General features: G+C 39.9%; 2 protein-coding genes across 2 annotated transcripts in view; both read right to left on the reverse strand.

Annotated features, from left to right (window-relative positions):
* Positions 1-5010: 5010 nt before the first annotated feature.
* LOC138613072 (C-C motif chemokine 4-like) lies at positions 5011-6594 on the reverse strand. Its single transcript, XM_069686650.1, has 3 exons — positions 6453-6594; positions 5817-5934; positions 5011-5720 (listed from the first exon to the last, which is right to left on the reverse strand). Exons 1-3 carry the CDS (start codon positions 6517-6519, stop codon positions 5606-5608), a joined length of 300 nt encoding a protein of 99 aa, XP_069542751.1. The 5' UTR covers positions 6520-6594; the 3' UTR covers positions 5011-5605.
* A 3925-nt stretch (positions 6595-10519) lies between these two features.
* The window catches only part of smpd3 (sphingomyelin phosphodiesterase 3), a 74411-nt gene continuing 69086 nt past the window's right edge, over positions 10520-15844 (reverse strand). Inside the window, exon 10 of the mRNA XM_069686772.1 lies at positions 10520-15464. Within this exon, the coding sequence (XP_069542873.1) occupies positions 15363-15464 (102 nt within the window). The 3' untranslated portion in view covers positions 10520-15362. The remainder of the gene's footprint in view (positions 15465-15844) is intronic.

The following is a 15844-nucleotide window of genomic DNA, read 5'->3' on the forward strand; positions in this document are numbered from 1 at the left end:
AGCCCTCTAGGAGGACTCTCCCCTGAGCAGGTATCACTTGCTGCACTTTGCCTTTACGAGTCATTAAGCCCATTCTTCCTGTAGAGCTCTCCTCTTTCCTGAGTTTAAGTGTACGAAGAATTTGTCTATAGCCATAGACAGGAGACAAGTCGTTTGGGTTTTTTCCATTGCAGTGTTCATCGTACAAGACATCAAGTGCGTTTGTTCCAATCAGTACAGGTAGGTCACAGTTAGTGCGCAAGTCTGGGACTACTAACGCTAAAGTAGAAACTTCGGGCTCAGTTTCAACAAAGTTCTTTGGGAACTTAAGGCTGAGGGGTACGTAGCCCAAGTATGGGACATTTTGTCCATTAGCACCTTCAACATCCAGGCTGTCGATAGGTTGGATGGGGTGTTCCGACAGATTGCTGTTGTAGAAAGAAGCAGATACAGTGGTCACTTGAGACCCAGTGTCGAGGAGACAATTACAGTTAACTCCTGACACTGTGATGTTAGCTGTACATTTCTGTCCTACAAGCCCTTTAGGTAGCTTGACTTGGTGTTCTGCCTTGTGAGAGTGAATGGATGCTTTAGTCTGAGGTTTTGTTTTGGGACATTCGTACTTAGTTTCAGTTCCTGGTAGTCCCTCCACAAGAACTGAGTTCAGTTTAAATCATGCTTACTTTGTTCCTCCCAGGCTTGTTGCTTTTGTTTGAACTCTTTGTGCTTCATCTCGACTAGTTCAGGATTTGGTTCATTGCTGCAGGAAGGCGCAATATGGCCGTCCTCACCGCATCTAAAACAATACAATGGGCGAGGCTTCTTTGTGACTTTTGACTCGCCTGGGTATGAGGGTTTTTCCTTGGTGGTTGTCTTGGTCTTAGACTTGAATTTCTTACTTGGGTTAGCAGAAGTCTGGCCAGAACCATTACTCAAGGATGCTTTCAGGGAAGCCATTTGGGCTTGCAGCTTTGCAAGTTGCTTTTCCAATTTATGTGCATCAGAGGATGTCTCATCTGCAGCAGTTGCCATGTCCATATCTTCAGTGGCATACTTCCCCACTGTAAAGGAATTTGACTGGGCTTTGGCTTTGGGAACCCCCAGGTGCTGTTATATTATGCTGGACTTAGCAGCTTGCCGAACCTCCTCTGTATGTAGCAACAGAAGTAACTCTGACAATGAGGGTGGATTGTTTTTCTTCTGCTCAAGCTGTAGACTTGAAATTAAGCTGTTATTCCAGCAACCTCTACAGAATTGCTTAAGCAGCTGGCGTTCTGAATCACTAGCAGCAATGCCGCCTCTTTTAATGACTTGGCTCACAGTTGTCTGCAATCGTTGCAAATAAACAGAAGGTTTTTCGCCTGAGTTCTGGTTAGTGTTTAGGAACTTTGCAAAAAGCTCATCTCCATTATCCACAGTGCCATACGCTGAGTTGAGTAGGCTAAGATAGTCATGAGAAGTTGAGTTAGTTGCGCCATGTGATGTAATCGGACTCAGAATATGGACAAGGGATTTTTCCTGAGACAGGCCTAAGCTTGACATGGCCATGATACTGGGAAGACATGTCACTGTTCTTAATGACATGCTCAACCAGTACTTTTTGGACTTCAGGAGTGGTGAGCTGTTCAGGAGGTACGTAGAGGGTTTGTTTCCTATGTAAGGAGGATGCCTCTGCACCGACAGTCAATGGAAGTGAGTCATGTTCATGCGAGTGGGTCAAATCAGTACCTATTTTTATAGGAGTTTGACTTTCATTAGCTGTTGGCTCAGCTTGGGCTGTGTTGGTTCTTGGCTAACTACTGATACATCTGGTTCAGTTCTGTGACTTTTGGTAGATTCCTGCATTCTAGCCAACTCTTCTAGCAGAACCTTCTCAAAATCTGCCCCACTTAGTTTAGCAATACTCTTCAGTTCAGTTAAGTACGTATTGGTTAAGCTTGAACCTCTGTCAGCAGCATACAGCTCAGACAGAAGCTGAATGTGATGTGTAACGTTTGGGTTACGGCTGGGTCTTTTGCAGGGCAAGCTATCCTGAAGAAACTGAATGGGTTCGCCTGTTTTGAATTCCACAATGGCTGTGTCTTTAAACTGGGCTTCTGCACTGGTTACCTTAATAATTCTTTCAATGGAACCAAACTGCCCTAAGTACTCCATAACTTCCTCATCTACATCATCACCAGTTAAACCACCTGCTAGGACAGAATTAGGTACTTTAACATTTTCAGACTGAATGACCTCCATATTCAACCTTATTACCATAAAGTAACTCAAGGTAGTATCAGTATCAGATGGAATGCAATAGAAGTGTCAAACTGTTCAACGTTTACATAACGAGGAGCTCAAAACTGCTCCTGGCTGGCTCGCCAAGTTTTGTGTAGCACCCCCTAGCCCTAACCAATAGTACGAGAGACTCTACCTAGGTTCGGGGAGTGGTTTGCCTTGAGTAACTCACGAGAGGAGTTGGAATTGAGTTGAACAGTTGACAGTTTTATTGCCTTGCAGCAATCACACAGCATTAGCAGTACTGTAAAATATACAAAAAGAGCTCTTCAAAGTGAAAAGTAAAATAAAACAAGAATGAGTCCTTTTTGGAATTGAAATCTTCAACTCGAGTGCTCCTTTAAGTTAAGGAGTTTGAGATCCAAAGAGTCCAGTTCTTTGTCTTTGTGTATTGAATGTTCCTTTAATATTTCTACTTCTACCCGGGTAGAGCTAATAGAGTATACATGTTCTTATCTGGTGGTTCTTCTCAAATGAAGGAATCGAGCAAGTCAGATGTCCTCTGTTGACCGATCCTACGGTAGGCCACACCGCTTCCACGACCGTCCACAGTCTCACTGGGCTGGGCTCGCCATCACTGAATCCTCCAAATTATATCTGGTAGTTCAAAAACCAACCTACACAAATAGTGCAGTACAGTAAATGATTCTGTTCTTTTTCTGTTTCTAACATGAGACCTCATTAACTTATTTTCTTAATTGTTTTTAGAATATCTTAACGTATAACCAATAACTAAGGATATACTTAAATTACAATTAAATTAATTAACATATATTACAAGAGTAATTGGCATTTTAGCATTACCAAATGAATAATCTTCACTTTTTACAACAATTGAATTATTTATCTTCACTTTTTAACTATTCTTATACATCATTTTAATATGTTCCACTTTAAACATGAATATGAATTGCAATTTTAATGAACATTTTAATAACCAAAATCAATTAACCCATCATGTAGCTGTACTACAACCTTTAAAGTGTGTTAACCACACTAAAACCGAATGGCTTTAATGTCAACAGAGTAGTGCAATGCACCTTTAATGCTTCACCATGCTATCCCTGTTCCACTAACCATTAGCTTGGCTATTAGCGTTAGCTCGCCGCTAGCGCTAGCCCGCTATTAGCGTTAGCGATCTTTTTAAAACATTAATACAATGATACAATATGCACCAAAGTACGTTGGAAACACTAGACAACATTCTCATAACTCCGACTGGTTTTTATGAAAAGTATCTGAACTCAACCAGTAAGTTTAGTGTGTTTTTCCTCACAATGGCTAGCGACTAGCTTAGCCGCTAGCGTTAGCTGGCCACTAGCAAACCAGGTGTGCTTCAACTCACTGGAGTTTCACTCATAACAACACTTGTAACTCGACAGAAACTGCCTCCCTCACGTTTGCAGCTGAGATTCTGATAAAAGAACAGCTTATTAGCATTCATTCATAGAAGTAATCAGAATTTTTGGACTATTTTGTGGCATTTCGTACCGAGTTGTTTAGTCTGTCTGCAGCACATTTTGCAAGGAGAGATCTCAATGGTAGTGAAAGCAAAAAGAAAGACGCACGCAGCGTTCTTAACCACTTAAGATGCACAGACGATATACTGCGCTCCCATGTGGAAACAGCATGCAACTTCATCTCTAAATGATATACAAGGTTTTAGTAGCCCTATTTTTCATATGGGTTACATATATAAATTTGTTTTGGACAATGTTTCATTTGGTCATCAAAATTGGGGTGGCAGCCGGGGTTGCAAGGCATTTTTCATGCAGCCCCTGCTTACATGCACTTGTGATAAGGTCCTTGCAGTCGCTCAGATATGACATGTGATGCTACATTGGTGCTCTCTAGTGGCAAACAAAGAAACTGCCATCATTTGGCCACAAAAACCTTGTTCATTACTCAAACCAAAGATTCTTTTGTTTTTGGGACAGTCACTCTTTTTTAATGTGAACTGTAAGTCAAGACTTCCTGATGAAAATGAGCTACAAGTCGTAAATACAGTGTTAGTCTCACAGTAACACAATTAGAGAGTCATGAAGTCACCAGACAAACAGCATTTCTTAGGAAGAAAAGTACCTACAGTGTGCCAAAATTCTCAGCCTTTCATTAGCTACTGATCATCATACCTGACCAAGTACAATATAAGCACTATCTTTTCATTAGTGTGAAGAAGAGTCATGTATTTCTTTTTCTCAAAGTTAAATGTTCTGGCTTTGGGAAAATGAGTTTTTGGCTCAGAAAGCAAAAAGTCATCACTTCAGGCCTGCTGAGGAAACCAGTGTCATCACACAGATACAGAATCCTGCGAGAGAAAGCAGTAAAGGGTTAAGTAAAAATACACTGGCCTTGAAAAAAAGTTGTATTAGTCTCCGTCCCTTCAGCATTTATAGGTCCCCAAACCAATCAAAGAATGAACAAGATTAAAATCTATCCATCCATTATCTATACCGCATATGCTGTTCAGGGTCCCAGGGGGGCTGGAGCCTATCCTAGCTGTCATTGGGCGAAAGGCAGGGTGCACCCTGAACAAGTCGCCAGTCAATCGCAGGGGTGACACATAGAGACAGACAACTATTCATGCTCACATTTACACCTATGGGCCGTTTTTAGAGTCACCAATAAACCTAACAAGCTTTGGACGGTGGGAGGAAGCAGGAAAATGAAAACATTAAATACCAATTAATGTGAAACCTGACAAGAAAGAGGACACCAACAAGCCAATTTGACATGTTGTCTTGCTTTTATTTCAAAGAATCAAATTAGCAGCATAAGCATACAAAATAAATACCAATCTTTTTTTGAATCAAATTACGTTACTTTTTCTTTACAAGAAACTGAGTTCAAAACATGCATTGTAAAATGAATATAAAATTAATTTAAAAGACAAGACAAAGAGCTCACAGTTGGCTAATGCATAGCTTATACTCTACTGATGAAGTGGAGTTGGGAGACGTTGCTCTTTTTCAGTAAGTGTAGTTTCTGTGAGTCAATTCTAATTACAATACAGCAGTTCACAGTTCACAGTGATGGCGGTCAGACTTTCAGTGTATTAAAAAATACACCTGTTCTCAAATTAAAACTCAAATGTAGAAAATGTAAAGGATATGGTGTAAATCTTGATTTTCAAAGAATATCAAATTAAAACTAAGAGCATGTTACAAAACATTACAGTTTACATATTTAGAATGTATTTTGCGTTAAGATAAACATAAAGCTGCTGTTCAGCTTAAGGTCGCCCAGCTGTAGACCAAGTGGTGGAGATATTCTTTGAATAGAAACATTGCAGCATCATAACACATCAACTGGCCAGGTTGTGTTCTCTGGAGGCTCTGATGGTGGTTTACAGGTGGGACGTCTGTCCTGGGGCAGCTTTGGCCTCCAGGTAGCTGATGATCTCCTTCAACCAGGGGGCTGAGGATCGGACACACAGCTGATGACCTCTCACCGTCTTCAACCTGAACACACACATAAACAGAGACGGTCAGGTTCAGTGCATTCAGGTGCAGTTCCATTGATGTTTGTGATGTTTCTCTCTGAGGCTGTGTACTTACAGGATGGCGGGGTTGGAGCACCGCTGGCTGGTCTTCATGTAGCCAACCACTCTGGCTTTAGCCACGGGGGTCTCTTGGAAGCTAAAGCAGCATTTCTTTGGTCCAGCACCACGCATAGCTGCCAACAAAGAAGCACATGAACAACTTAGCACAAACACAGACTTATAGACATCATCTGGCTACTTCCTTTTGTTGTTCCCTTTTTAATTTCCTGTGGGGCCTGCATGAGGCCGAATCTGTGTTTTTTTTAGATTGTGTCACTGTTCAGTTCACTGCACTGATGTAGTGCCTTTCCAGACATATGTTAGGGTTAATTTTCTCTTTTAAAAACGATTGAGAAAAAGGTCTCTTGTAAAACTGGTTTAGGCCTCTGTAGCGCTGAATCCACTATATCAGGGCTTCTTAAGCGTAAACTCATTTGGAAAATGTTTACTGAAGTAATAAATCGAGTGAGAGGTATTGTTTTCTGGTAGACTTCTACACAATCTGCGACCAGCAGAGTCGCCCCCTGCTGGTCTTCAGAAAGACTGCAGGTTTAAGGCGCCACAACATTGTCTTCAAGAGGCTACATCCACATTTAATATACAGTCTATGTCTCACAATGACTGAATGTATTATCGTCAGGCGTCTTCTTACCTTCACTCAGACTGATGGCAGCCAGCATCAACACAAACACAGACAGAGCGAGACGAGGAGCAGCCATCCTGATGTGTGTACTTGTTTCCTTCACGGTGTAGTAGTGTGTCCTGTCAGTCTCAGTTGAGCTATCTCAGCTTGTCTTCTCTGCTGTCTGAGCTCCATCCTCCACATGTCCACATTTATGAGCCTCTGAGGGAGAATCCCAGCTGTTAACTATGACGTGTCATGAAGTTTACATGGGAAGTTCCGTGCGTTGGCGTGTCATGAAGTTTGTCAGAGCATAACACATTAACATAAACGGATGACCTCTGTGATGGCCTGAGAAATAAGGAACTGCTACAAATGTGATTCCCCAGTGAATTAAACCGTGCTAACATGATGAAAACAACAGTCCCTTTCTCTCACACCTCATCACAGATACTGGGTGGTATCACAGACCTTTTACAGTTGTCCACAGAACTTTTGTGGTGTGGTAGCATTTTGCAGTAGCTCAGTGCTAACCACAGTCAATTGTTGACCATAAATATCACTCATTACCAGCATGAATGAAGCAAAATGAATTCTGATACCTCTATATGACCTACAAAAGCAAACCAGGCCATCAGTGACAAGATTGATTATTTCGATATAGTTGTTTTTAATGCCTGAAACCGCTGGCAGGGGGTAGGTGTCAGACGAAGTGATTAACTGCATGCTGCCTTTGTTTACATTTTCCAGGGCATATATTTAAAGTGAGTGATACATATGACTGTTAAAGAAAGCAGGATAAGACTTGTTGTTAAAAACAGCACTTAAGCATGTACAGGACAAAATCAGCAAAGAGATAAGAGGTACGCGCCAAAATCAACACAAACTGAAAGGTCCTCACAGGAGCTTTAATATAACAAAAACAGCAACAAGTCTTTCTTTAATTTTGTATGTTTATGTGTAAAAAACTACAACAACCTAACTAAATTTCCACATAGCTGTGACACTGAACATCTTGCCTGTACATGGTAAATGGTAACTGGACTGCACTTATGTAGCACCTTTCTAGTCTTCTGACTACTCAAGGTGCTGTGCACAACATGTAACATTCACCCCTTCACACACACATTCATACACTAACAGAGTGCCATGGAAGGCAACTGTTTTAACAAATGGTTCACACACATTCACACACCGCAGGCTATTTCTCCAGGAGCAGTTTGGGGTTCAGCATCATGCCCAAAGATACTTCAACATGTAGGATAAAGGAGCTGGGGATCAAACCACAGACCTTCAGATTGGATGACGACCCACTCTACCTCTGAGCCACATAAACATACATTAACCGGAAAAACAATCTTTTTTTGCAGATGACACACTTTTATGTCCCGTTAAAAAAATGTACCCAGTTTTCCAAACTGAAGTCGATACAATTGAACAGAACAATATTCTAGAAAAATATTCCCTTCCTATGTATCCAAATATTCCTTTTCCCCTTATAAGCAGGTGGTTTATTCCATTTTATTTTGTACTATAAGCAACAGTTAAGTATGAATTACTACTTCTCAATTATCACGGAGTGTCCCTTTAAAGGGACCAAAGAAAAAAACATCTGATCTTGGACTAAATTGTGAAATCCCATAAAATACCAAATATTTCACCGCCTCGGGCCTATGAAAATCCTAAATATCAAATAACCTGTATAACCAGTTCACAGGCCATTATTTTAACTTGAACGATCATAGGCCAGAAAAGGACTGTAGAACCTGCCTAAATTGTTGAAAATAAGACTATATAACCCTTTTAACATGGACGTGTGTTTAATGTGTGGTTCCTGGAGACACACACTGCATCAGTTTCATTATCACTGTGAGAAATGAACTGTAACAGGTAAACTTTGAGTAAATCTCTGTGAGGACTTTCTGTATGTGTGATTCATAATGCCTCTTTATATTTAGCATAATTTACTCATAGTAATCCTCAAGGCAATGCTTGAAGCAGTCATGTGTGAACAGATCTTGCACAGCTTGAGGGGGTGCACGTGTTGAAACCACCTAAACTGGACAATCCACAAAGTGTCACGTACAAAGACTAAAGTTCCAAACCTGCGCTGCAGTTTTGTCTTAAGCTAAAATAAACAAAAACTGAATTATCATTATTGTATGTCAATATTATCTCTACATAAGGATACCATAGCACAAAGATGTCCTGCATGTGGGTACGTTGGGCGGTGAGAGCTAGCATGGAGGGAGGTTGTTCTGGGACGCCGGGGCTAACTGTTGAAACTTTCCTGAGTTGTCGTGGGAACTAACTCGTCAAAACACTGGTGAAGGGAGGTGCCCAACTGATAACCCTGTTGATGTGCTGGCTTCTCGCTGCCCATCTATCTACATGTTTGGGTTGTAGGGGCCATTATGGGCCATGTGGTAGGGTAGGAAGTATCAGCATTGTCAATACTTGAAGCTCGCATGAACGGAGCCTGGGTCTGTTGGTGATGCTGTTTGGCATGCTGTTCGTGGTGCTCATTAATGGTCATGTCGCATTAATGCTCGCTGATGTCACTTTCCTTTTTAGACTTTTTGCCTTCATCTGAACGTTGAGTTTCTTTTTCTTTGGATTTTCACTTCTTTTTGAAGTTGTATCTGTAGTCATCGATGTTTTCTTTGTTTGTTCAGCCATGGTAGATTACTGTTTACTCGCAACACTTGCAGAGACCGGAAAAGCAGCAACTTAGCTCCGCCTACCCTCTCTGGCAGACCAACCACTGCTGGGTGATGGAAAACACGTCACTTACTTCGATATTATCACTTTAAGAGCTGCAGCTCTTTCTTCAGCTTTAAAGTCAAACTGAAAGATCTAAAATCTCTGATTTTATATCCCTGCTTTTAGCGTGAGCAACATATTTTCTTTGCTGGTCTGTGTTTGAGGTTGTGAGAAAGGGTGTGGGTGTGAGAGAGTGTTCATGTATGTGTTTGAATTGACTGCTCTGTCTCACTCTGTATTATGTGTTGTAGTCTTGTAACTTGGTGATGTTTTAATTGTGACCTGCCGAGGGACTGCGGATGAAAATTAGGGTTAAGCTAATACATGGAATGGTACCATTCATGTTTAATATTGCACATGGTCCCTTTTAAAGTAAAACAAACAAACAAAAATTTAGCGCTGAACTTTCATCAGGCCAAGAATCTTGTGTTTCATTCAAATACAAGTTATTATATGTTTTGGTCTTCATCAGCATTGAAGATGGATGATGGAAAGATGGAAAGCTCATAAGCCCTTAAAAGATCCTTTAGGGGATATTTTATCACAAATACCAATTCAAGAATTTTATCAAACTGATTTGCAACAGTGAAAGTATAAATATCCCATTTTGTGTGCCAGTTTAGCTCAGCGGTTATATAGGACCATGTATAGACACCACAGTCCTCCATGTGGTGGTCCAGGGTTTGACTCCCACCCTGGGCCCTTTGCCGCATGTCAACCGCATTCTCTCTTCCCCGATTTCCAACACTATCCACTGTCCTCTCTCTATCAATAAAGGTGTAAAAGGCCAAAAAAATCTTTGAATGAAACAAATATTCCACCTCTCTTACTTCACTTGATTTGATTTATTGTTGTTACGATTTAAGATTCATAAGTAAAATAAACATTTTATAAACATGTGCTGGGATTTTTTAGGAAGCTAAACAAAGCCCTTTCACAGGTTTTATGTCGAATGACTGTTTGTCATGTGAGACTGATTTTACTTTAGTTTCAGTGTAGGCGGGATTTTTTTCACTGGTCTGAATTGTAGGTGTAGACTTCTCCCTTTGTTCATCAAAAGCAGAAGGACGCCTAAAAGGTTCTTTCACTTCGTCATGCGTTGTCCCTAAATAAGACAAAGTTTCTCTTTCATTACCTAATATTCAAATGCTAGCCTGCCTTGAGTGAAACCCTGTGGCATTAGAACATATTGTGTAAGATTACTTTTTCACTTGAGTGTGACTTGAGGTCGACCAGTACTTCCACTGTCAATATCGTACTAGTATTAACGTCACCTTTGATTGTAAGATTGACTAGTTATTGCCCAGAGCTCAAATAACAACACAAGACATTGATCATGAGGGAAAACATCTTTGTTTTTTTTTAAAAATCAGAAAATAATAAGCATTTTGCTGAAGAAGCTTAGAAAGAGAAAAGCTAATGATCCTCCAGCCACATTACAGAGACCAAGCGAAATGACCCCACTGAGAAACACCCCCCATCAATAGACACAAATCAATTCAAAAACATGAACTGAAACAAATCATAGAAAATCAAACCAGAAACGGAAAACAATGTGAGGCATCCCTTCTACTGAGACTACAAGCCTGAAGCATCATTACAGAACATGCATGCTAAAAGCTAAGAGCTCAACTCAGCCTGGCTGCCCTGACAAACTGTAATAAATAATTATGTCCTGAACATTATGTGGACACAATGAGACGGTGACTGATGATCAGAAATGTCTCAAATGAAAAAAAAAAAATTGCAAGTATTTTAAATCGAGAGACCTGGCTTTTGTTCAACCCACAAGGAATTGCATTTCCCCTCAGTTTCAGAGAGGGTTCTAGCATCTTTCAGCACATTGTTTTGACAAACCACATCCTTTTGGTTTTTCAGTGAAAAAGCTGTCAAAAAGCTACTGTACAAACCCTGCCAAGCAGGTACGATCATAAAGTTTCACATTATAGTTTGAATGAGTGCTATAAGTGACTGAAACGTCAGGGACCCACCACAAAGCCTCCCTATATTAGGCATGGGGCTCACCATGAACATACAACACCAACACAAAGTAAATCTTCCACTTCAAAACTTTACCTTTAATAAAAACATAAGCTTCTTTTCTCACCATTTTTTTATATTCTGTGTTTGAAAAAACAAAAATACAAACAATTAGCAAAAACGCTCAAAATTATAAAATAAATTACCTCCATATCGAATTCTTAAAAACAAGACAGAAGTATAGTATCATGTAGATGCAGCATGACTAAGGTCCCACTGTTTAGATTCATGCTGTACAGTCTCTCCACACTTTTTGATGAATTGTTCGGCAGTATTTGTGTGTTGTGTAATGGAATAGAAAATATGTTTTCACACCAAAACCATAAGTCACAGCAGATTCTCAGGGAAACTGTGGCACCTCTCTGTAACTCACTTTAAACCTAAAGTGTATTTACATAACAAATTTACCAAATACATATTCTAGCACGTATCTTGAAAGAAGAAGAAGAAAAGAACCATGAAAGTTGGTGTAGCTTGAACAGAAAAGGCATAGATACAACCCTTAGTAATATGAAGAATATATTAGTTAAAAAAATCTTTTTAATATGAGTCATAAAGAGACATATAAAGTGTCAGGGCAGCCAGGTTAGCTGTGGACTCATACTGTATGAAAAAAATGACTGTTAAACATAAACAACAGAACAACCAATGCGACTGCTTTCACTCACACCCAACTCCTGAAACCAGACATGTTACTGTACAGCCCATCCTGTGTTACCTTGAAGCACAGGGTGATCAGAGAAACACCAGTCAACATATTTGTATTTAAAAAAATATAACATGAGTTGCCCAAACATACACACATACCTGTGATGAAACTGACCCTTGAATCGCTCCTCTCTAGTGCCAATAAAATTGTTAAAAATATGTTGTAAACATAGTTTTCTGTGCAGACCCTGGAAATCAAACATTATCTGAAAACCTAAACTATGCATGCATGTTTTATTCAAAGAAACAGGTGTCTAAATTGGGGATTTTTTCACACATCTCTGAGAGAAAAATACAGTATGATTTTGGTAGTTCAATGACAGATGACAACATGTACACTAACAGGTTCCATGTGCTCCCAGTTCAGTTGATCATTGATCTGGAGTTCCAGACAACAAACATCGTGTTGAGTGACATAAGGCCACCCCTAAACTCATCTTTTAAATTACAATGTATACATTTTGAAATAAGAAAGTTGAATTCAGAGGAAATAAAACAGGGCATACTCAGCAGCTGTGCTTCTACAGCCTTGCTAGCTCTGGTGTGACCACTTGAGCTAGCTAACGTTAGCCAACCCTCGTAAAGTTTTGACTAATAAGTCAGTTTGCTGACTTTTCAAAACAGAACTGACTGCATGTCACTTAAGATTACTGATGATTTAGATTTAGACCTGCTTCCATGTTATTTTATTAGTTTGAGGTAATTGTAGTGGCCTATCACTCACACACATTATGTTCACAGTGAGCACCATAGCCAACAGATGTCCACAGTACCTATAAGAAAAGTTAAGTTACCAACTAGCCTCTTCAAAGTTACATTGGAGACTAAACACTGTTCTTCACAATGGTCCAGAGCTTGTCTGACACCATGGTCTGTGTGTTGGGTTTTTTGGGGGTTAAATTCGAAAGTGAATGTGTCTATAGATCTATTATGAGTTGAAATATTCAAAGGTTGTAATGTGGGAAATTGTGTGCATCTGCTGGTTACTGTTCTGAGGCAGAAGCAATGTGTCAAAACAGTAATAGAATGACGCATGATGAATCCCATGGCCTGGCGTTTACGTGGACAAGGAAAAGACTCATTATGGTTTTGTTTTTTTGTGATATTGAGGGGAGATTTGGAGAGAGTATAGCTACAGTTACGTTACTGTGCAAGTTTGTGTGGCTTAAAAATATTACAGTAGGTCACTAAGTTGGTTATGTGTAGTTATGTAATACTTTAGGGCGGAAGATTGTGAGTGAATTAGTCCGACCAGTGTTGAAATGTCGCTGTTTCAAGATTTGGTTTATCAGAGATGCTAGCAAAGCAACACAGTACATAAGATTAGCAGAGGAAACGTCAGATAAGTAGGACCACTGTGTTTAACTGTACACCTTTAAATGTTACAATTACCACTGAAAATAACAACAGAAATAAAGTACTTGCTAGTTTCAGATAGTGTTACCTTCTATGTCTATATCGTCACCAGTTATTGACCCTGAAGTGACTGTTGTTGTTAGCTTGTTGTCACGGTGATTTGGTCTTTAGAAAAGTGAGGGCAGCACAGTTCTGTAGGTGTGTTTAGACTGAACTTAAAGCAACTGCAGGGGTGTTAGCTGTAGCTAGCTAGTAACATGGTTTAGTATATGACTTATCCCAAAACAACAACCACATTACCTTCCATTTTTTTATGTTCATCACTTGGAAGCTTTGGGATAAATGCTTAATGTTTTCAACTGTTCGGTTCTTGCTGTCAGTCTGAGCACACCTACAGTTGTGAAGCACTGTGGTACACTTCTTCATGTGTTTGTTTACTTGGTCTGTCTGAAATGATTAGCCTTAGCTGTACTCAAGGTCTGTATTAGTGGGTGGGCTGTCTTAATATTTAGGACAGTTTAGAACTTTACTAAATGTGTTCATACTTTTGTAGAGTGTATGCAACCTGTAGGTCTTCATATATATATATATATTTTTATATTATATATATATTTTTTACTGTGATAGCTAGTGTACTAATCAGACATGCTATCAAGACAGTGAAGGCTCACTAACCATATAGCTACAGTGGTTTGTTAGCTAACAAGCTAATATTTACCCTCACAAAGATAGCCAAATCACACAATGTTATTAGAGGTCCTTCAATATGGCCACCAGGGGTATACATCACTTGAAATTCCTTTGGTAATGATGTGTAGTTGTGTGCCTGCTTTGTTTAAATTCTCGTAAGTTTCTGCACACACCTTAATGTGTGTTTATTGTCAGCAGCAGGGTGAAGTCTCACATGCACAAATGTCACACTGGCATACAGCAAGTGTGTGTTTCAGGGCAAAAGGCTTTTTGACCCGTCAAGCAGCAACACTCAAGCAAGCACAAGTATAAAGCCGCTATATTAATGTTGTAAACTGGCACCATATCCCATCATGCATCAGCAAATCCTCAGTTCCCTTTAGTACACCAAGAATGTCCTAATTTTCAACAGTCATGGCTGAAAAACATGCTATAAGCATTGCATTGCATCAAACAAACAACTTTTCTCAGATTTTATGTCCTTTTATACAATAGCTATTATTAGAAACATACATATAGTAATAAACAGGCATTTAAACTCCCTAGAAAAAGTGGTGTGGCAACATTAGAAATTGTATCATATTATTTCTTCTTTTAGAAAGTCTAGTATTTTTTCTTTAGAAAAAAAGACACTTGTTGAGGTTCCTGGGACTGACATGGGCGTAGCAAGGTGTATGACTGACAAAAGAACCGACCAATAGCCTTTCAGGAAAGAGCACAACACAAGGACACAGACGGTCAGTGTAAAGGCCAGTGGCTGTATGCTTCACTCTCATCACTAAATGATCCTTTTTCTACACTAAAGAATGAGGATCCAACTGTCCCTGAAGGTAGAATCATAAAAAAAGTATACTTACACTACTACGCTAAAACAAATACAATAAAAGGAGTGTGTGTAAAATGGCTACATGAAACAATTCACTGTAAATAAATCCACCTGGATTCAGTCCGACAGGGAGCGTTGGAGGAGAAGAGTGAAGAGGCCAGGCGATATTCAACAGTCACAATGTCGATCAATAGTGTTTGTGTGTTAGGTTATGTGTGTGTTTGTGGTTGTGCGGGTGGTTCACCCAACACGATGAATACCTTTCTGGCTGTTTAAACTCAATTCCCCTGCTTATCTCTCCCCTCCAGAGTCTTTTGCTTTCATTTCACTCCTCTGCTGCTGCTCTCCTCTACCTTCTTTAAATCCATTCATTCAGTGAGTCAGCGCTGCTCTCATGATTCATCTGTCCATTTCGCTGTCCTTTCAATCCTCCTGCAAATCTGCAATTTGTCCATCTCAAACAGCTCCATATCTGTAAACTCTTGATCTCTCCTTTTCTTCCCTGGTCGTCTGTAATTCCTCCATGGCAGTATTTTAAAAAAGCTCAGGTGGTCAATCTAAGGCTCCTCTTCCCCGGTGCAGACAGCCAGCCGCATGGCCACAGACAGGTGGTCGGTGATGCCCGCCAACTGGGTGACGAAACTGAACTCCTCAATATCCTGCGGGAGGAAGAGAAGAGAGCTGTCAACAAATCATCAATATTGTATATTAAAATTTATAATATTTCCTTTTTGCTTTGGTCTTTGGTCTCCTCCACCTCCTGAGAAAAATAAATGTCTCTTCAGTGTCCAAATGCTCGACCTTCTGCTTGTTTGAAGGTGCTGGACAACTAGTGTACAGAAAGCTTTTTCATTGAAAAGTGAGATAAAGGACAGCAGGGTTTTGGGCTGAAAACTGAAAAATCTAGTAAAAAAGCTCTGTAATATTTAGGGGACATTCAGCCTGGGATGATAACTTCTAAGCCTTTGTCAGTGTAGGTGACAATACACATAAATTATTAATATTGTCAATCTCAGTCTTGTTCTTTGTCTTGGACCTC

This window comes from Semicossyphus pulcher, unplaced genomic scaffold (assembly GCF_022749685.1).
Source record: "Semicossyphus pulcher isolate SPU_LCO1_2020_fin unplaced genomic scaffold, fSemPul1.0.p SCAF_8, whole genome shotgun sequence".
Lineage (NCBI taxonomy): Eukaryota > Metazoa > Chordata > Actinopteri > Labriformes > Labridae > Semicossyphus > Semicossyphus pulcher.